This window comes from Schizosaccharomyces osmophilus, chromosome 3, assembly GCF_027921745.1.
Source record: "Schizosaccharomyces osmophilus chromosome 3, complete sequence".
NCBI classification, from domain to species: domain Eukaryota; kingdom Fungi; phylum Ascomycota; class Schizosaccharomycetes; order Schizosaccharomycetales; family Schizosaccharomycetaceae; genus Schizosaccharomyces; species Schizosaccharomyces osmophilus.
Window position 1 is genome coordinate 1,050,254 of NC_079240.1, and position 21,036 is coordinate 1,071,289.

At 40.1% G+C, this 21,036-nt stretch overlaps 9 protein-coding genes and 1 non-coding gene across 10 annotated transcripts; 4 read left to right on the plus strand and 6 right to left on the minus strand.

Moving 5' to 3' along the window:
- Window positions 1–65: 65 nt before the first annotated feature.
- On the minus strand, window positions 66–3,222 carry nmd5 (karyopherin/importin beta family nuclear import/export signal receptor Nmd5; the record flags this gene model as incomplete). The annotated part of the gene is made up of 2 exons (XM_056183313.1): window positions 66–2,998; window positions 3,060–3,222. 2 exons carry the CDS (start codon window positions 3,220–3,222, stop codon window positions 66–68), a joined length of 3,096 nt encoding a protein of 1,031 aa, XP_056039278.1.
- Window positions 3,223–4,055: 833 nt separating this feature from the next.
- SOMG_20227 lies at window positions 4,056–4,137 on the plus strand. Its single transcript is given in 2 exon segments — window positions 4,056–4,092; window positions 4,102–4,137. It is a non-coding gene; the product is annotated as a tRNA-Val (tRNA).
- A 272-nt stretch (window positions 4,138–4,409) lies between these two features.
- atd3 (betaine-aldehyde dehydrogenase Atd3) lies at window positions 4,410–5,918 on the minus strand (the record flags this gene model as incomplete). Its single annotated transcript, XM_056183314.1, has 1 exon — window positions 4,410–5,918. The coding sequence occupies one exon, from the start codon at window positions 5,916–5,918 to the stop codon at window positions 4,410–4,412; it is 1,509 nt and encodes a 502-aa protein (XP_056039360.1).
- An 811-nt stretch (window positions 5,919–6,729) lies between these two features.
- pex32 (peroxin Pex32) lies at window positions 6,730–8,358 on the minus strand (the record flags this gene model as incomplete). Its single annotated transcript, XM_056183315.1, has 1 exon — window positions 6,730–8,358. One exon carries the CDS (start codon window positions 8,356–8,358, stop codon window positions 6,730–6,732), a length of 1,629 nt encoding a protein of 542 aa, XP_056039324.1.
- A 575-nt stretch (window positions 8,359–8,933) lies between these two features.
- SOMG_04532 (N-acetyltransferase) lies at window positions 8,934–9,668 on the minus strand (the record flags this gene model as incomplete). Its single annotated transcript, XM_056183316.1, has 1 exon — window positions 8,934–9,668. The coding sequence occupies one exon, from the start codon at window positions 9,666–9,668 to the stop codon at window positions 8,934–8,936; it is 735 nt and encodes a 244-aa protein (XP_056038935.1).
- An 891-nt stretch (window positions 9,669–10,559) lies between these two features.
- Window positions 10,560–12,161, minus strand: fah2 (fatty-acid amide hydrolase; the record flags this gene model as incomplete). The annotated part of the gene is made up of 1 exon (XM_056183317.1): window positions 10,560–12,161. One exon carries the CDS (start codon window positions 12,159–12,161, stop codon window positions 10,560–10,562), a length of 1,602 nt encoding a protein of 533 aa, XP_056039361.1.
- An 849-nt stretch (window positions 12,162–13,010) lies between these two features.
- Window positions 13,011–13,325, plus strand: hsp10 (mitochondrial heat shock protein Hsp10; the record flags this gene model as incomplete). The annotated part of the gene is made up of 1 exon (XM_056183318.1): window positions 13,011–13,325. The coding sequence occupies one exon, from the start codon at window positions 13,011–13,013 to the stop codon at window positions 13,323–13,325; it is 315 nt and encodes a 104-aa protein (XP_056039681.1).
- Window positions 13,326–13,823: 498 nt separating this feature from the next.
- nse1 (Smc5-6 complex ubiquitin-protein ligase E3 subunit Nse1) lies at window positions 13,824–14,586 on the minus strand (the record flags this gene model as incomplete). Its single annotated transcript, XM_056183319.1, has 2 exons — window positions 13,824–13,943; window positions 14,005–14,586. 2 exons carry the CDS (start codon window positions 14,584–14,586, stop codon window positions 13,824–13,826), a joined length of 702 nt encoding a protein of 233 aa, XP_056039356.1.
- A 931-nt stretch (window positions 14,587–15,517) lies between these two features.
- On the plus strand, window positions 15,518–16,646 carry gpi2 (pig-C; the record flags this gene model as incomplete). Its single annotated transcript, XM_056183320.1, has 4 exons — window positions 15,518–16,116; window positions 16,162–16,309; window positions 16,371–16,540; window positions 16,589–16,646. The coding sequence occupies 4 exons, from the start codon at window positions 15,518–15,520 to the stop codon at window positions 16,644–16,646; spliced, it is 975 nt and encodes a 324-aa protein (XP_056039358.1).
- Window positions 16,647–17,220: 574 nt separating this feature from the next.
- ski2 (Ski complex RNA helicase Ski2) lies at window positions 17,221–20,859 on the plus strand (the record flags this gene model as incomplete). Its single annotated transcript, XM_056183321.1, has 1 exon — window positions 17,221–20,859. One exon carries the CDS (start codon window positions 17,221–17,223, stop codon window positions 20,857–20,859), a length of 3,639 nt encoding a protein of 1,212 aa, XP_056039357.1.
- Between the last annotated feature and the right edge of the window lie 177 nt (window positions 20,860–21,036).

The following is a 21,036-nucleotide window of genomic DNA, read 5'->3' on the forward strand; positions in this document are numbered from 1 at the left end:
TAAATTTTTCCGATACCAAAGACCCAATTTTTGTTTTTAGTTCAAAACCATTAGAACTTCAGAAATTACTGATTGGCAGAAGCAGCGGAGGCAGCCAGTGCAGCCGGTTGCTCATTGAGCAGGGTTTGGAGCGATTGTTGCTCCTCAGCATTTAGATTTTTCAACATATCCTGCATTACAATCGGACTACTGTCCTTTAAGTGTACCATAAAATCTTGGAAAAGAGAGAATGGTTCAATTTGGTCGAGAGAGGTATGGAACAGGGGATCCTCGTCTAGAAGATAATTACCTTGATACCGTTCAAAATCATCCAATTCATCAGCAGCGTCACCTGAAACGTCTCCTTCTAAATCAGGGCCATCATATTCGACGGCGAAGTCGTCAACGCCGTCATCTTCATCAGCTTCCCAGTCGATGCCATCATTCCAACCAGAGGAGGTAAGATTAAATGTCTCACCGTCATATTCTTTTTCTAATTCAGCACGTGCTGCCAATGCATCAGGTAAGGTTTTCAGCAAAGAAATCATGATTTTCATGACATGGTTCCAGTTATCTTGAAGAGCCAACGCAACCTGTTCTGCGGAAAGGGGAATCATAGACAAAATAGCAACTAAGCAAAGCTTCTTGTCATGCACACGAGTAAAAGAGGCAATATCCTTAAACCACATGGCAAAGAAAGGAGCCGTCCATTGCTGCATTTGGAGCACACCCAAAGTCATGCCGGGGTTGTAGTACAAGGCATTAATGATGACTTCACACAAGAAGACGCGATAAATTTGTGAAGTAGGCTTTTCACTAACTAAAAGTAAATTACCGGCAATTTCAATGAAGGTAGGAACATATTGATCCAGCAATCCACGGTAATTAAGCATAAGCAATTCCATGAGTTTACAAGCAGCAATACGGTCATTAACGGCTAAATGGTCGCTGTTGAAGACTTGCAAAATAATATCAACCATAGCGGCAATATAATCAGGACGAGCAGCAAAATCCTTTCCACCATAAGTAATAAAATTGCTTAAAGCAGGAGTTGCATCTTCAACGAATTCGATGCCAGATTCCTTCAAAACACCGTGAAGCTTTTGAAATACTGTCCACATCACAGGAGATATCTCCTTCGAAGCAAACGTACAGCCATCAACTATTTCAAACATTTCAGCAAAAACGTCAAAAATATTGTTATCCAAGACGAAACTAATAATAGGCAAAAGAATAACTTCAATTTCTCTCAAAACATCAACGGTGTTTTCCAAACTCAAAATCATAGTACTTAGGGTATTCAAGATGCCAATGGCAGCAATAGATTTATCATCCACCAAAGTATCAAAATCTTCGGCGGTATTTGACTGTTCAATACTCTCTTGCATGAACTTAAGGAAGGTATCACGAAGTTGCTTAGCCAGCTGAGCAGCGAAAGGAGTCAATTCATGGCTGAAAGAACTAACGAACTCCTCCATGCAAGAAGACAAAGCATCAATGTCAATTTCGTTTGCTAAATACAAAAGGTTTTGCATAATGGTGGGTACGTGAGCTGTCATAACATCATGAACTTCAACATGACGCATAAGAGGTTGCAAAGCTAAGGCAGCTTGTACTCGTACTGGCAAATCCGAATCTTGTAGGCAATTAAGCACGGAATGATAAACAATCAAGAGCTGAGATTTGTCATTCCAAGTGATATCACTAAAGCGGTTAATCATTTCACATGCGCGAGATCTTAAATAGCCAACAGGACTGGAGAATTCTGGCATTACATGAGCAACAATAAAATCCTGCATCATACCAGCAACTGGAGAATTCTTGCTAAGGATGGAGTTAGAAACAGCGGCAACCATACGAAGAGCACCCTCTTTCTGTCTAGGGTTCTTCTCGTTCGGGGCAGAAGCAGCATATTGGTTCAGAGCATCACTAGCAAAAGTTAAGATGCCCATGAAAGTGTCTTTTTTCCTCTTAGACGCCAATCGAACAAGGAACCGAGAAGCAGCAACATCAGCTGAATTGAAATCATCATAGATATCGATGTATTTATGAATAAACTCTACGGGATCAAGATCCCATAATTCTTCGTCCTCTTCGCTCATGCATAACTGGGGAAAAACAAAGTCACCAATTAACAACCGAAGATGAGGTTGTAAAAGCTGCCAGGTACTTTTGGGTTTAACGCATTCTTCATAAAAGCATCCGAGGAAATACAATATACGAGGAGAAAGCCATAATTGTCCTTGTGACCACAAAACGGTTTGCTGTAAGTATGTCTCCAAAATGCTAGGCACAATATTGGCGATAAAATTTTTGGCAAAATTGCGGTATTTGTTAGCAGATTCACCATAAAGTGAACTAGGTTCTCCATAACGAGTGAAAATACGGTTCAAGGAATAGTATGCCCATTTCTTACATTTATGCCAAACGTGGGCCTGGCGCATTTCGGAATCAAGGGCCATGACAGAAGCCGGTATAGGCTTTTGTACAACAGCCAATAGAAGTTGAATCCAAGCAAGGATCATATCGTTGGCAAGCAATTCGGTAGGAAGTTCTAATGCAATGACCGACTTGAATGTTTTCAAAATGAGACGAAGCATTTCGGCAGAATCGTTATCCTCCATATTAATAAGGTTGTGAGCAATTTGGAGGATTATTGGGAAAATGGCGGATATTAAGGGACCAATATCCCGTTGGCGATCGTCCAAACGCCATCTGTAAACCTTGGAAAGTTCGTGTAAGCAAATTAAGCCTGCGTATACCTCGCATTGTTCGTTCGATTGAACAAGATTGGCTGTAAGTTCGCTAAAGCCAGGCCACTGATCGGGAAAATCGGTGGAAAGAATAATGTTCAAAATAGCGATTAAATGAGATCTTGTGAAGATGGGGCTCTGTAAAAGAACAGGAAGAATGTTTTGACGGAAAAGAGCCTTCTGTTCTAGAGGAATATCCAACACAGAAGGAGCATCATCAATCGTCGTCCAAGAACGAGCAATTCTGTTTTTTAAGTATATTACAGCTAAAATCTTCAGTTAGCTATGTTTCAGTCCCAAACCGATAATTGACCATAGTGAGCTTACCAGCTTGCTGGGTGGGAAGAGCATTGCTTTGGTCGCTTAATAGTTGAAGAACAGCCAAGACAAAGTTAGGGTCTTTTTCCAATTGTTTTAAAGAGAGTTCAGCTCGAGTACGTGTATTTGGGTCCGCGTTTAGCGTCGCGTCAAAATGCTCAACCAAAGACATCTTGGATTTGTCCAAGACCACAAAACCTAATAATTAGATTTATGAATTTCTGTTCAGTGTGGTTGTAGGCAAATGACAAATTTTTGATTCCTCATGCCGGGTCTAAAATAAGGAACAAACGATCTGATGCTTTAAATTCCTTACCACGTTGGTTATGTGCACTAAATTATTTAATGTTGTGTTCTGTTTCGTTATACATGGTAGCGATGTATGTAAATGTTAAGTAAATGTAATATTACTAGCTATTGTATAAAAATATAAGCAAAAAGAATATACTATTGTAGATCACCGTAAATAAATAAATAGATAAAAAGGTGAAAAAATGAAATAGCGTTTCATTAACATTTCTTTGTTTTATTTTTTTGTATTTTAGAATAAACACTATATTTCATCGCCAAGTGTTTACAGATAGTTCCTCTATCAGAAACATTTGTTTGTTGAGCTAGTATAGTATTTTAGAAACAATTTCAATATTATCAGGCCATTGACAGATGCATTCCAACATGTTTTCTTAATTGAATTTAACATTTGAAACTACGAAATCAAAAGCAAAAGTAGGGATAAACACTCATACTATTTCTGCACGACTTTCGTTGCCTTATGCCTTAACGAATTTTGTTTTTGAAGAGTACACCACCTAAAGGATATTTTTAATGTAATTTGCACTTGTGTCTATTTTTCATCTTCAATCAAAAAGAAAGTATGCTATGTCAAATATAAAGCATGCTGCATAGAACCATTCTATTTTTTCATTGATTTTAAGGATGTACATTTCACGTGCTCATTTTTATAAATGTGTATAGATATGCTGTTTATCGCAGTTATTTCAACAAGCATCTGTAGTCTAGTGGTTATGATTTCTGCTTTACATGATATGTTCGCAGACGGTCCCAGGTTCGATCCCTGGTAGATGCAAATTCTTTTTTTTCTTTTCCAAAAGAAAAGATATGTCTTCCATATTTATATATAGATATTATTTTTTTGTTTTTTTTTTGTATGTATAATATGTATACGGATCTATTAAAGATTTTACTGGTCTTTGAAGCTACTATGTTCATCGTATTTTTGAAACCATTTCCGTAAATGTACATCTCTATTGTATGAAACAAAATTCCATTCATTAAGTTAAACTCATAAACATTTTTATTTTTATATAATTAATGATACCTTTCAAAGAATTCATGATCCTAAGCATCGCCAACATACTCAGCAATTTGCTTCAAACGAGTATATTCATAATAACCATGAGTAGCCAATCCAATACCCAAACCGGAATGCTTCCAACCAATCCATGGAAGCTCATGGCTAGAAAAGTGATAAGTGTTAAGAGAGCACATGCCTGCCTCAATGTTATCCGCAAAGTAGTCGAGGGTATCGCGATTCGTGGAGAACACGCCTGATCCGAGACCATATTCAGTAGCATTGGCCAAGGCGAGAGCTTCTTCATTTGTGCGGAAAGTCTTGGTGATCAGCACGGGGCCGAACACTTCCTCTTTCCATAAAGTATTGTTGGTTTCGGCATTGGTGAAAATCGTAGGAGGAACGAAGTAACCTTTTCCACTTTCTTTAGGCAGTCCACCAAAAACACAGTTCAAACCTTCGTCAAAACCTGTTTGGATCAATTGAAGTACCTTTTCGTACTGGGGTTTGCTTACCAAGGGACCCATATTTACATTCTCTTGCAATCCGTTTCCAGAAACAATTTTCTTTGCTTCTTCAAGGACACCCTTAAGCACCTCCTCATACACATCTTCCTCAATGAGTAGACGGGAAGCTGCGGTGCAAGCTTCACCTTGATTGAAAAAAATACCAAAAGCAGCCGATCTGCAAGCAAGAGAAAGATCAGCGTCTTTACAGACAATCAAAGGCGATTTACCACCTAATTCAAGAGTCACGGGAATGACGTGGTCAGAGGCTGCATGCATAATTTTCTTGCCTGTGAACAACGAACCCGTAAAGGCAAGATAGGAAATCTTGTCGTGGTGGCTAAGAGCGACACCAGTTTCCTTGCCAGAACCAATGACTACATTGAAGACGCCGTCGGGCAAGCCACCTTCCTTGCACAAAAGGGCAAATTCGAGGCAGGACCAGGGAGCAACTTCTGAAGGCTTAAGGACGACAGTATTACCGGACGCCAAGGCAGGAATCGATTTCCAAAGGGCCATTTTCAATGGAAAGTTCCAAGGGGTAATAACACCGACAACGCCTCTGGGGAAACGCTTTTCTTTGCCGACGTAACCGGGGGCATTCGTTAAAGGAACCACTCTAGAAACCTCGTCGGTTTCAGCAATTTCAGCATAATAATCTAATAAATCGGCAGAGGAGTCTACATCAAATAACGCATAAGAGGTGGGTTTACCGCAGTTCAAAACATCCAATCCAGCAAGCAAATCTCGGTTTTCACGCATTAGTTGACCAATCTTACGAAGAACGGCTCCACGTTCGTTTCCGCTACGCTTCGACCAGATGCCAGACTCGAATGCCTCGTGAGCGTTTTCCACAGCCTTGTTGACATCTTCAGCATTAGCATCTGCGCATGTTCCAATCACCTCTTCTGTAGCAGGGTTTATTAAAGGAATCGCATTTGCATCAGCTCCTTTGGGCTTTACGCATTGGCCTCCGATAAAGATGCAATTGTCAGGGACTCGACGAGCAGCAATTAATTCGTTTTGACGAGTTGTAACGTTCGTTTGCATTTTCAAATTTCTTTCTTCTATACGATCTCTTTCGGCGAGGGTAATCTTCTGCTTTTATAACTTTTTCCAACACTGGTTCAAAGCAAAATTTAAATTCTTTCAGCCGATCTGGTTCACGGTAGAAATCCCTGCAACAGGTCATATGACCGACAATATATAATTGGCCTCATTTTAGCCGTTTCTTCTTTGCATAATTCGCATTCTCGTAATCTATTTGTTTACCAAAGAAAAATTTCGCCGGAAAGTCACAAGGTTATGTCACAAGCGAACGTCTGAGACCCCAAAGGCCAATATTGGCTTCTGGGATCTCAGACGTTCGGGGAGTGAAGTAATTGTCCAGTCATCGATACATCATTGTCATGATTTTCACTTCGTTCTCAGAAAACTTTTTTTTAATTCTTTTTTCGGAATCCCTGAACTCGGGCAATCGGGTTGTAAAGGTCGTCGTAACGGGGAGAGCCAAATTATGAATCGGCGTAAGACGGCGTAAGAAATAAATGCAAAAAAAAAGAAAAGAAAAAAAAAACAGAAGAAACAAAAGAAACAAGAATACTCCTTTAGAAATACAAGACTAATTTTTTCGTTTTCATCCATTATTTGTAATCCATGATTGATGCTTTTATCAAGGTAGGTAAAAATTTCTTTCCCTTTTTCATAAGCTTCGAATTTGTAATCATTATTTTCTTTTGTTTTTCGTCGTTTTGTCGTTTCGGCAAAGACGGCTTTTCTCCCGCCTACAAAAAAATTCATTATAGCTTTGTTTCATATTCACAATTTGAGAACCGCTGATGTAACATTCTCGAAAAAGGTATCATCTTTTAGAAGAAATGGATGAAGGTCTGGACTTAGGATCAGGTACATTCTCATCCATGATAGTTTTCAAGTTGGCTTCTGCTTTGGATTGAGAATTTGTAGTCCCGGTTGTATAGTTTGTACTACGGGAATCGGCAGCTTGGTCATCATCTAATCGCTTGTCAGATGATATGGTATCCGACATAGAAGGAACAGCTTCCTGCGGCAAAGTACGATACCTTCTTCTCCATTCTCGGAATCTTGTAAACGCCGTCTTAAACTGGGTTAAAGAAGGTTGTCTCCAAAACGTGTCCGTATATGTCCATGGGCCAATTGACCACTTGTCGTCAATCCAAGCAATTCCATCGGGAGGAAGAAACTGAGCGGTAGGCTCTGCTACAGGAACATTTCTGTCTGAGCTTGTAAAGTTGGGGTGATCCGTTGGTAGTGTTCGATTTAACCAGCCAACACCAACCCAGTACCGCTGATGTTCTACTAGATGTAGACATTTTTCCGTTATGTTTTCATTTCCAGTTCCCTCAGTAGAAGTGCCCTCCTGTTTTGTAGGGGCCGTGCCTTTTTTGAATGCTTTCAGTAAACTAGTCGTAGCACCATCTTTGGATTCCATTTTAGAAGCATCCCCAGGAATCGACGGAGGCTCGTCCAATAAGCCTTCCTCTTCTTTCTCCTTGTTTTCGATTTTTCCAAAAACAAATTTTTCCGAAAGTGAACTGAAAACAGAGATTCGGGCAACGGCGAGCGTAACGGCTTTCATGGGAGGAGAATGCCATGCAAGCACGATTGACGACAAGAAAATAAACACAGCTTGAGTAGGTAGACAGAAAATAAATATAGCTGTAATCAATGGGAGATAACTGAAGAACAGAGTATTGGACGCCTGTGAATACTGATACAAATTGTGAATCGGCTCAAGATACGCATCCAGTAGAGTGGGGCCAGTTGACGATTTCACAAATATTAATCCTTTATCGATCTTTTGAGAAGTTTCCACGGGGTAATCGTCTTTACGAATTAAATGATCAGTTACGATTTTTGAGATGGAAAGCCTGCTAGCCTTCTGTAACACATCTTCAGTTATCGGTGCCTTTTCTTCGTGAAGTTCTTCACCTATGCTATCAGACCTTTGTGCCTTTTTCTTGGGCTTTTGGGATGATGGATCGCTTGAGGAATGCAATTCTGTGCTTGGTGTTCTTCCATGAGTCCATTTACCTTGCAGAAGCTGAAGACCAGGGGCTCCTTGACCGAATTCCTCTCCTTCCACGTCCGAGTCAATGTGGACGGTTTGCTCTTCAGATTCAGTCGTTGGATTCGCCGGTTCGGAAGTATTTTCAACCGAAGTCTTATTGTTTTCTTCTTCTTCTTCGGTATTAAGAGAAGATGCTTGATTGTGATCTATATTTCGCATACTTGTAAACCAGAAAAGCCAAGCAGACACAGAGCATGCAAGAGTAGGTCGCGGATAAAGAACAATTAACCATGTAAAAAACAATGTACTTAAACTTGTATACCAGGGAGCAATCCAAAGGCATACTTTCAAAACATCGTCTAGCAATTCAGACCCTGTGGATCGTACTGTAGACTGCGAGGAGTTTTTTTCAGAGAGTAAATGAGCCTGTACAGTAGACATGATTATGACAAAAAAAGTGGAAACGTATCATAAACAAAAATGGTTTACCAGATAAATAAAGCTACAATTGTCTGTGCTTCTGAGGGTGAGAGAAAATGATTTTTTAATAAGGTTTTCAGGGTACAAAATAGGAAGCCTTTAATACAAAACAGATAGAAAGCTGGCAACGCAGATTTCAACTTGAATAAAATGAATCAATTCTTGGCGTTCTTTTCTTTCGCCTGCGGAACCGAAACTGTGTTCAGTTAAGGAACAGCACAGTGTACAAATGGAATGACTATATGCAATAATTACAAAATGTTGGATTTGATTCACTTATAAGAACCAAAAATAAAAGTTTTTTTTTGATCTATTATGGGCTAGTATAAACTGAAACTCCTTCCAAAGGATGGTATGTTTGTATGAGGGCTACAAAACATTAAAGAGAACAAAATTCTCCATATATTTATGGATGTATTGAATTTAATTAAAATATTCGTAATACTAAAATCGGTCATAAAGAAAGAATCAGCGAAAGATCGCTGAGACAAGAAACAGAAGCAAAGACATAGTTTGGTCAAACGTAAATGGAAAGCTTAGCAAACAGAAGCCGCATGGATAGAGGTGGTTGTGCTATTGATATGACTGGGAAGACTAGCAGGAGTGCTAGTTGGATGTTTGGGCTTTGTGTTGGAGCTGAGCAGAGCGTCTGCTTCACGAACCATGATTTCAAGGGGAATATGATTTGTTTCACGTTCTAAGAAAATTGTCTTTTTGAGCGTAAAGCCAAAATGTTCGTAGATAGCACGATTGTGAGGATGACTCGATTCCAAATAGATAGGAAGATTCTCCTGGTTACAGAGATCCATAATAGGTTGTACAAGTCTTCGAAGGCATCCTTTTCCTTGTTGATTCCGTCGAATGCCAACGTAGACTAGGTACCAGGAAGAATCATCTCGTTGCTGAAGGATTTCCGCCTTTGTATCATGAAGAACGGGCAGAAACTCACGGAAGAAACGATGGCGGCCTTCTGAATCCAATTGATAGTTAAGGCGCCACATACCACTTCTTAGAATCGAGTACCAATCATCCATGTTACTGCCGGGCCCCATCCACAAGGAGACACCGGAGAAATCGTCCGCTTGCAAAACCATGCCGCGCATGATGTGGGCATACACGATGTACTCCATCATTCCCTGAAGTACCTTTCTGTACTGCTGGTCATTGCTGCAATGGCACAAGTACAAACATACTGGATCATCGTAAAAGGCTTCCACCAAGACAGAAGCTGCCTTTTTGTAATCTTTTGCTTCCACTCGTTGAGCAGCCATATTTGATCTATTAGTAGAACTAGATACAATCACAATTACAATTACAATAACAAATAATTGGGTGGCAATCCTTCAATGAATCGACGTTTTCTTCCTAGTCGCGAATACAACAAATAACGAGTAATAAACAGAATCCAAGATCAATTGTTGATGATTTACGAATCTTTTCAGTTACAAGAATTCACTAATCCTTTGTTTCTTATACCTTTACCTTTTAAGGACACTGTGTGACTGAATCAACACTAGTCCTCTACATATATATATCAACCATTCAAGCTGGAAGACAAAACTCTAAAAGAGTGCTTTGATATACGCAATCAGTAACCAAATAGATGAAAGGCAATGACTCGATCGGTCAATTTCCTTTGCCCGAAACCATGGCCGACGGGCAGGGTTTGAGATGCCTTACCACAAGAATTGAAGTCCAGTAACCACTACGGTGAATTTGTGAAGCAAAAAAATTTGCTATGCAAAGAGATATTTGTAGAATCATGTCAAAAAGAAGATGTCCTTGTATACAATAGTCCATGACTCTTTTTTTCTTTCTTTCTTTTCTCAAATCCAGCGATGACGCAATGTGTAAACAAACCCACAATGAATTTGTACATCATGAACAAGTTGGGAACAGTATGCAGCATACTTATGGAAACATGTATATATAATTTCATTCAATACAAAAATTAATTTTACATGAAAGGTCCCCACTTTGGACATATTTAGCACACTACATTGCAGCCATTTTCTATGCCTACAAGACTATACAAAGCTAAAAGAACGCTGTTTTGTTCTAAATTTTTAAATTTTAAAAGTATGCATTGATTCATTAAACAAAAGTATTCTTATATTTCATTCTATATACAAGTAGATTAGTAAGTTACATGGCCAAAAAGCTTAGAGTATTCTCACAACCTTTTCAAGGGCTGCCAACAAGTTCTCATCTTCCCAACGTGTTCCGACCAGTTGCAAACCGACGGGAGCATCTTTATAGTCTTCTGGTTTGTAGTTTTGATAATAGAAAGCGTCATCATCATTCATGGGTTCGTAAGATTCATCCTTGACATCCAAAGCTGGATCCACCTTGGTCACGGGAAAAACAGCAGAAGGAAGATCAAGCAAATTCCAAACGGAAAAGTAGGTCCAATATCTCGTTTCTCCTAATCTGGGCGCAGGACCGGGTCCGGCAGGACACAAGACAAAATCGACTCCATAGGCCTGTAAATGCTTGATGTATTGATTCCGGTATTCATCACGATCCGCCACAAGCTTCCAAACTCCAGCCACATCGTGGTTTTTTACATTGGGCTGTTTAAGGATCCACTCGGTCAATGGCTCTAGGGGTTCGCCAACCTGTGCAAACAAGTCATAGCATGCTTTACCACCATCAAGCCAGTACAGCTCGGAAATAAGATCCCAAGAATACTTGTGTTTGAATGGTTCGATGTCGATGAGTTCATACTCAGGAGAGTCCTTGAGTTTGTCTATGACAATCTCCATGGCTCTTTGAACGGGAGGCTGAGGAGTAACCACCCGATCGGTACGCATAATGCCGATTTTTAGTTTGGTAGGCAAATTTGGGGTGCGCCAGGGAAGAGGCACGATAGAAGCATCCTCCAACCAAGGCTCTCCAGCCATACAAGCCTTCATAAACAAATTTAAGTCACGAGCACTCTGTGCCAAAGGACCTACAACACCAAGGATGGATTCTTGGCCTTTCACGGCGCCTTGACAGCCTTTTCGGGACAAGCGTAGCGTGGAAGGACGGAAACCATAAAGACCATTATTGGCAGCAGGCGAACGGATGGAGCCGCCGATATCACTGCCAATGCCCAGGACAGAAGCTCGTAACCCCAAAAGGGCACCTTCACCACCGGAAGAGCCACCGGGTGTGAGTTTTCGGTTGAAGGGATTGAGGGTGGTGCCCATTAAAGGACTCGACGTTTCCAAATGCATGAGGCTTTGGGGTTGAGAAGTACGACAATAAAACACACCGCCTGCTTTACGGATGGTTTGAACGATATCAGAGTCCGCTTCGGCAATCTCGTTGGCTTTAGCTAAAAAGCTGGCGGTTGCGGTATGTCCTTTCAAACTGATGTGTTCCTTGACAGAGATGGGGACGCCATGGAGAGGACCGACGAGTTGGCCCGTCGTTGCATAATATTCGTCGAGTTTCGTAGCTTGTTCCAGCGCTTCTTCCAACAACAATTCGTTCACGCAATTGAGCAATTGTTGGGCAATAGCGGCGCGCTTACAAAAGGCCACCACTAACTCTTTACTTGTCGTTTTGTGTTCTTTGATCAAGTCGGCCAAACCAGTAGCGTCATAGTTCTCGGTTAGCTCCAACTCTTTTGGGGACAAGAGTCCGCAAGTTTTGGGCACATTGGTAACGTTTAGCATATCCTTTGGAGGATCGCTTTTCAGCTTCATCGAGGGAGGAATCGTGCTATCGCGATTCGCGCAGTACTGCGCAGAGATGGTTTGCCATTCGATCGTCATGTTGAATCAGTCAAAGAATTTCAAAGCAAAATATAAATAAAAAATAAATCAAGTCTCAAAGTAAGTAGGACTCTACAGTAAAAATATAAAGGCAATCGTATTGCACTTGTTGTAGCCCAAGTATTTCAAAACCAAAGAAGAGGCCCTTTTCATTAGGACCTCTTTCTTCCTTTTATATCATCGTCGGGGTTTGCTTTTTCGGGGAACTTTAATCAAAAGATAGCCAACCTTAATATCAATGGACTGCTCACAAGGTAAGGCAAAGGTCATTGACTCCACATTTATGAGCCTTCTTCTCCATTGGCCTACCAATTGCCCGGCGGCTCTCTCCTTAAGGTTCGCCTTTGTGGTCGTCATCATTGTGGAGTGTTATCTCTTCTTGGACCAAGAAGCGCGGGTTAAGCGACTCGGGGAAGAGAAACCCAAAGCTTGCATTTGATGGAGATAAAAATTAGATAAGATAAGATAAGACAGTACTAAAGTACTCTGATACAAAAAGATGCACTGTATTGTTGTCATATTTTTCAATAACGCACTGTCTTAAACTTCGATGAAGCCGTTGTATATCCAATGTTGGCTCTCGGTATTGTATGTTTCGTTGCGCATAGCGCAGCGTTGCTCCTCAGTATCCTCTCTTTCGGTGATCTTAATGGATGGATGATAATTGGTTCATGCTCGAATTTTCCAGATGCTTTGCAAAGTGCTTTTAAGGAGAGGAGACGAGAGCAAGATTCGGTTGTTGATCCAACTTGCCAAAAACCAACTCGGAAACAAAGAGGATTTCTTTGACAACGTCCATACGAAAACCGCGTAATAACACTTGAAGACTTAAAAGCAACGACATCTATAATGGCTACCAAATTAAAGAGTGCAAAGTCGATCGTTCCTCTTTTGGATCGTATCCTCGTCCAACGTGTCAAGGCTGACCCCAAGACCGCTTCCGGCATCTTCTTGCCCGAAAAGAGCCTCGAAAGGTTGTCCGAAGGCCGTGTCATTGCTACTGGAAAGGGCTTGATGAACAAGACGGGTGCTCCCACTCCTCCTAGTGTCACTCCAGGCGATCGTGTTTTGTTACCTGCTTTTGGTGGAAGCAACATCAAAGTTGGCGAGCAGGAATACAGCCTCTACCGTGATCATGAATTGTTGGCTGTAATCAAAGAGTAAACGGAAGCTTTGGTTTCCACAGAAAGATTCTTTTCCAAAGAGCCTTTTCAAGAAACCATCTTGATGAAATGTGTCGTCGTTTTGGTTTCTATTCTCTTTTCTTTTCTTACTTTTTCTTGTTGAATATTACATTTTGGGAAAATAAAAAAATTCAGTCCTTGAATTTGGTTCCCTTTTTCCTTCGAAATCGTTCGAATGGGGTTCAAAATTCACACCCTACATGATTTAGGATTTCCCCTTTTTTGGAAAGAGATGGCGGAGGTTTCCTTTCAACCATATTTCCTCGTTTCCTCCCCCTCCTCCTCCTCTATCTTGTTTTCACAGATCCTCCAAAGTCCCTCCAAGACCTCATGATTTTTATTGAGTTTCGGTTCGCTTACGATCATCCTTGTGTTCCAAACACACATTTATATCCTTGACAAGAAATACATTTTTTTTATCGTCTCTATCCATCTATCTGTTGTTTCGTAAAGTTATTGTAGTCGTACATGGACCATTCTACCATCTTCCAATCCTTGTAGCTTCTGTCCAACTTGTGTTGCAATTAGGACATGACTCGTAAGCCAAATGTTTGCAGCAATACACATGCAAACAGTATCCACATTCGCAAACGTAACCCTAGAATAAATGTCAGTCATTTTAGTCGCACAAGAATTTTATTTCTTTCACACACACATACCGCTGTGACAATCCCCCGACAAGCATTGCATTCGTACAAGCTGCTTTCATACTCATTGTGTAGGTATGCCTCCATGTCTGCCAGTGCATGGTTTGTAAATGTCCAAATCCCTTCGCGATGGTTCAACCAACCATCTCGTTCAAACGCGCTCAGGTATGTTTCCACCACGGATGGTGCCAGTGACATGTCCCGGCGAGCATGTTTGTGTATCTGCAGCGTACTAATCGAGTACTGATACTCTTCCGCTTGCATAATCCAGTCGATGATTCTTCGCATCAACTCAATTTGGCTCGTTGAGTACGGCGTGGCCATTTGCGAAACAGGATCCCCGGACACGTTTTGGAAATGCCATGTTGGCCGGCCATCAAGCTGGTCCTGAATCCTCTGGAGTTTAAAGTCGTAGTCGTGGATGTTTTTGTTGATTTCATTCATTGTTTGGCTCAGCGACCCGGATTCACCAAATAAATCTTGAATCAGTACTTGCACTACATCCTCATCTACACCAAACGTTCGATTCATTACATATTGTAGTACAAACTTTTGCTTTTCTGCAATTTCCTCAATCCGCGTATCTCCTTCCATACGACTTTGTTTTGTACCTTTAGGACAGACAAACCAATCGATTTCCACCAATATCCAATTTTGAGCCAAGGAATCCCAGAAAATTTACCCTTTCAAACCTTTTTCTATATATTTCCTTTTGTTTTTCTCGATACCAATTCTTCGGTGACCAAGTACAAAAGGGCGCGTTCAGGATAGAAACAAGAAATCGCTTACAATAATATGATTTCCTCCCTTGCAAAGATATGCGCATTTTTGAAAGGAAATGCATAATTTCCCATTCATACATTGCATGGAATGGAAGGAAAAAATATTAAAATAAAAACTGATCTACTTTAGTGTGCTCTCTCCTTGAAATTGCTGTGATTTGTATGCGTCTTACCAAATGTAATTGCTATACAATTCCACAAAATCGCAAGTTTTAACCAGACGATCAACTCTAAAGTGATTACAAACCAACTCTACAAAAACTCTGGATTCTAAAAAGCTAGCAAACATCAAGTTTGTTTATTTGTTTACTTGTTTGTTTACGTGATATTTTTCTACAAGAAAAAAAGCGATGGAGACGCCAAACAATTGGTGATATTTTCTCCATCCAAGTTGTACTGAAAAAAAAAAGAGATTTTAATATGTAAAAAAAAATAAATAAGGAAAAAAAGCACGCTTTGGACTGGAACGTTGAAAGGTGCCCATTTCAGTCCTCCCAAGTGAACAAAGAAAAGAAAAATAACAACAATTTATAAAAACAAAAAAAAACTAACCAACCAAGTTCTTCCCTTTGCGTTTGCAACTTGATTTTTCCTTTGGTATTTCTACCTCCCTTCCCATATCTGCAAGTCTTCAAAACAAAAAGTGCTTGCGCACTTCAAGCTTATGTTGGGTTAATACATTCGAAACGAGGATTCTGTTGAAATTATAAATGATTTATAGTAAAATATAAAACTTGAAACCTATGGAAGACGTTTGCGCCGCTCCAGCACCTAAAAAAGTGCTTCCATCATTATTGTTACATCCATATACGAAGCCAAAGAGAACAGACAAAGGATTGCATAGCAGAAAACCATGGAAGAAAGTTCTCTGGAGAAAGCAACATTATCCAGACAATTATATTGATCAATCCTTCTTGAGCGGCTTGCAACGAAATGTCAACATCCAGGTAACTGACTTTTGGTCACTCGTGGCTGATAGCCTACCAATCTCTCAACACTTGTCAAGCGTGGTGGTATTTGCTGCAGTTTTTGTTGGAATTCATAGAAAAAAGTTATCTTGTGGAATCGTTGGAATGACATCCAATGTTAGCGCTGTTGGTGCTTTCCTACTCTGGGACTTGGTGTTGAGCAAACCATGCCAAAGCAGATCCTTTCTCAACTACTCTGGATTAATTAAATCTTGTATATTGATAGTCCTAACCCTCGTTGGTTTATCGCCTATTCTCATGTCGCTCACAAAATCGACTTCTGAGGACTCCGTTTGGGCTATTGCTGTATGGCTCTTTCTTGCAAATATATTCTTTCATGAATATGCTGTGGATAACATTCAACCACATGTACGGTAAGTTTGGATTTGGAATCTGCTTCCATTAACTTTAATTTCTAGGCTCCATAATTCATTATCAACAAACGCCGCTTTAAGCGCTTCCGTGGTGCTTGCTTCTCGTTTGGACAGATCGATTCATGTATTTTTCTTCGTTCTTTTTGCCGTTCATTGGTTTGCGCTGTTTCCTATATTTCGAAAATACATCCACGTAAGCCAAACTTATTTCAAAACCATTGCATTTCCTTACTGATCAATACTAATAATTAAAGTTTTATTCTTTTTACGCAGATATGCTAATGACTCTTGTTCTTATAATGACCGCCTACTTGTCCCTTTATCTGGTTGCATCGGTAACCATAGCTTTTGTTTTTCTTTCCTCCATTTTTTTCATATCCTTTGTCTGCCCTATTTGGTTTATAAAGCTTCAAAGATTCAAAAAGTACGCTCTTCTTTCACCTTTGTTTCAATGCTAACAATTTTTTTCCAGCGAAATTCATGGTCCTTGGGATATTGCTTTACCAAAGTTGGGTCCTAATAAGGATTAGCAAGCTCTAAATTCAAGTCGGCTCTAAATTATCTGTACGAGGCCTCACCTTGATAACCCATGTTTCTCATCTTCATTAGAAAGGGATCATCCCGCCGTTAGTTCTAAATATTCATGCGTAATTCCTTTATATATTTTAAAGCTAGTTGTTTCCTGGATTCCGAATTGCTCCTAAACAAGTCAAGATAAATATTATCAATACATTTTCTCAATCTTCAATGTCAATCAAATATATATGAATACAGCATTGTGCATCATCATGTTTTGTGTTTCAAGAAAATTTATTGCAGAATGCCGTTATGTCTTTTATTTAGAGAGAAGTTTTGTATAATGTTTAATAAAGAATTTTCAATTGTCTACTTTTCTATGGAGCTATTTCATGAAAGGTATACCAAGCATTGTAGAACTCCTCCATTCGATCCACCTGCTTTTGACATGACATTTTTAAATCCTTTCATAAACTTCTAAATAACTAAAAAATTCTTCGCTAAAGACAAGCAAAAAGAGTTCAGCTTTGAAGACTGTCTTGTGGTTGTATCATCTAACCTCACCCAAAAACGACTCTACAGAGATCCATGTCTGAAAACCTTATAAATTCCATTCATGCTTGCAGTAAGCTAAAACATGTTAGAGAGAATTTAAATACCACAAAGTGTACGAGCGAAGGTAATTTCGCCTCATCGTTAGATCTGAATCATGAGTCAGAAACTTTTCTTAGACCTGCAAAATCGTTCTCCCATGAGTGGGTTAAAAAATTACAAAAGCAATGGGAAAATGAGGTAGATCCCAACGTTCTTTTTAATTTTCCCAAAAGTGTATCTCGTACAAACTTGCAATTTCGCAGACAAGGACTGGAAGGTCATATCATAGACTACAAAGAAATCTCTGAAGACGTTGCTGATTTAAATGCAAAAAATTCTTCTAGCTTTTTGAGAAAACCAGCCTCTAAAAGCGAATTTGTACGAGGTAGTACCAATAATATACCATTCTTGACTGATGATCCTGACAATCCCCAGGACATCGCTGCCCCTAAGCCAGTGCAAATGGCCTTAAAAGGAGAAGATGGTTTGTATCAAGTCCCTCCCGGATTTTCTAGAGGTTTGGTTATGAATAAATCCGTTGAAGGGAATAACTTGAATGATGAATTCAATCCTGATACTTGGGAGACAAAACAAGTGCGCCCTTCTATGCAGAAATTTAGTACTCTTAATGAACTAAATGAACACCTGAAAAGCATTAACTCAAAACATACCGAAATCGACGATTTACTTCCCGACAAGAGCACCATCGTTGCCCTTCCTTCTTCAAGCGGCAACGTCTCCAAACGAAAAGAATATGCTCATGTTGTTGACAGCAATGCAACCATCAATAACTTTCACCAACTGGTACCTGAGATGGCGCTCGACTTTCCTTTTGAACTAGACAACTTTCAGAAAGAGGCTGTATATCATCTGGAAATGGGCGACTCCGTTTTTGTGGCTGCTCATACGAGTGCAGGAAAGACCGTTGTAGCTGAATATGCAATTGCGCTCGCCCAAAAGCACATGACCAAAGCCATTTACACCTCACCCATTAAAGCACTCTCAAATCAGAAGTTTAGAGACTTTAAGCAAAAATTTGAAGATGTAGGTATCCTTACAGGAGATGTGCAAGTCAATCCAGAAGCATCGTGCCTAATCATGACTACGGAAATTTTACGAAGCATGTTGTATCGTGGTGCCGATTTGATCCGTGATGTCGAGTTTGTTGTTTTTGATGAAGTTCACTATGTTAATGATTTGGAAAGAGGGGTTGTTTGGGAAGAAGTTATTATTATGCTTCCTCCTCATATTACTGTAATCCTTCTTTCTGCTACGGTCCCAAATACAAAGGAATTTGCTTCATGGGTCGGCCGTACTAAGAAGAAAAATATTTATGTGATATCTACTTCCAAGCGACCAGTTCCTCTTGAGCATTACTTATGGGTCAAGAATAACGTCCATAAGGTAGTGGACCAACATGGCCGGTTCCTAATGGATGGATACAAATCTGCGAGTGATGCCCTTAAAAAGCCGGATAAGATTTTACCTCCTTCAAATAACAACAATGCTAGAGGTCGTGGCGGAGCACCTCGTGACCGAGGTGCTCAAGTTAACTTGATGCGTGGAAGAGGCAATGTCAAGTCAGTTGAACGACGAGATGCAAATACTTGGGTACACTTAGCTGGCCACCTCCAGAAAAACAAGTTATTACCAGTTATTATCTTCGTTTTTTCAAAAAAACGCTGCGAAGAATACGTTGACACTTTATCGAATAGGGATTTGAATAATCACCAGGAAAAAAGTGAAGTTCACATTGTCATTGAAAAGGCTGTAGCCCGGTTGAAGAAGGAAGACAGAACACTTCCGCAGATTGGTCGTATGCGTGAGATGCTTTCTAGGGGTCTTGCGGTACACCATGGCGGTTTATTACCCATTGTCAAAGAAATAGTTGAACTTTTGTTTCAACGGGGACTTGTAAAAATACTATTTGCAACGGAAACATTTGCGATGGGTGTTAATATGCCTGCTCGATCTGTTGTGTTCTCCGGCGTCCAGAAACATGATGGGCGCAGTTTCCGCGAGCTTTTACCGGGCGAATATACTCAATGTTCAGGTCGAGCTGGAAGACGTGGTTTGGATGTTACCGGAACTGTGATTATTTTATCTCGAGCTGAATTGCCAGACACAGCCAGTCTACGACACATGATCCTTGGTCCTTCGACAAAACTAATCAGTCAGTTCAGATTAACATATAATATGGTCCTAAATCTGCTTCGTGTTGAAACATTGAGGATCGAGGACATGATCAAACGAAGTTTTAGTGAAAACGCAAATCAGTCACTGATGCCGCAACATGAGGCCGAAATCAAATCAAATGAAGAGAAGCTTTCAATACTTAAGAAAGAGCTCAACGATATAGACATACAAAAGATGAAGGAGTGCATTTATCACAGTGAAGATTTCAAAGCATACACTAGGAAATTGCATTTGAAAGCTATTTCTACAGCTACAGGTAGACGCGTCTTTCGTGATGGGAGATTAATTGTCTATCAGCAACCCGATAATACTCGTAGCATCGGCGTGCTATTAGGAACAGCGACGCGTACTACCACTGCAGATTGTACCTTAGAAGTTGCTTATTTGACACCTCAAAATGCTATGAAACGCCCTTCAGATTTACTGCCTTTTGCAGAACCATTCATGGGTGTAATAGACGGTTCATTATTCGAGAGTCAATTTAAGTTTGGACTTGTTAGTCTTTCAAGTGTTGAGCGTGTATGTACAACCGTTCTACGTATCGATTGCGGAGGTGTACGTGACCGTCGAGGTGGAGCTTTTAGAAGATTGGGCGATCAACTAGCTTCAGTTAAGGGATTTAATGATCCTGTTTTCGATGAAGCAGATTGGAGCAAAGTGAAAGATTTCGATTTCTGCGAAGCTCAGGAGAAGCGAACATTTGTTGGACAGAAACTTTTGTCTTATGAGCCGTTGCTTCAAAATAACTTCGTCACACAATACGCACTATGCTTCCAAGAATACGATTTGGAAAATAATATCAGAAATCTGCGGGAGTTTATTTCTGACCAAAACCTTGAACTTCTTCCTGATTACGAACAGAGAATTCGGGTACTTCAGGAGCTTCAATATGTTGATGAAAATAAAACGGTTTTGTTGAAGGGCCGGGTTGCTTGTGAGATTAACTCCACTAGTGAACTGGTGTTAACAGAATTAATTCTGGAAAATACTTTGGGTGAGTTTTCTTGTGAGGAGACTATAGCTTTGCTTTCTGCGTTTGTTTTTGATGAAAAGACGGATGTTGAGCCAAATATTTCTTCTCACTTACAAGCTGGTAAAGATATGATTCTCCAGGTTGCTGAGCGAGTCAATCGCATCCAGGAAAAGCATCAAGTGTTATATTTTAATGAGGGAAATGATTTTGAATCGCAACCGCGATTTGGTTTGATGGAAGTGTGTTATGAATGGGCAAGAGGTATGTCATTTAATCGAATCACCGATTTGACAGATATTTTGGAAGGCTCCATTGTTCGAACAATCATTCGCCTGGATGAAGTTCTCCGAGAATGCCGAGGTGCAGCCCGTGTTGTAGGCGATGCTTCGATGTATTCTAAAATGGAAGAATGTCAAAATCTCATCCGGCGTAATATTGTCTTTTGCCCCTCCTTGTATATGTAATTTTTTGTTCCATAGCGATTTTAAGAATATATTTAAGTTTTATGAAGAATGTAGATAAATTAAGCATATATTTATTGAAAATATACTAGCTAAATACTTCTAATTGAAAACAAATTCACCTCCAAGTGGTTTTCTGAGTTTACCAAGTACAACCTGTCTGACTCCACGACATAACTA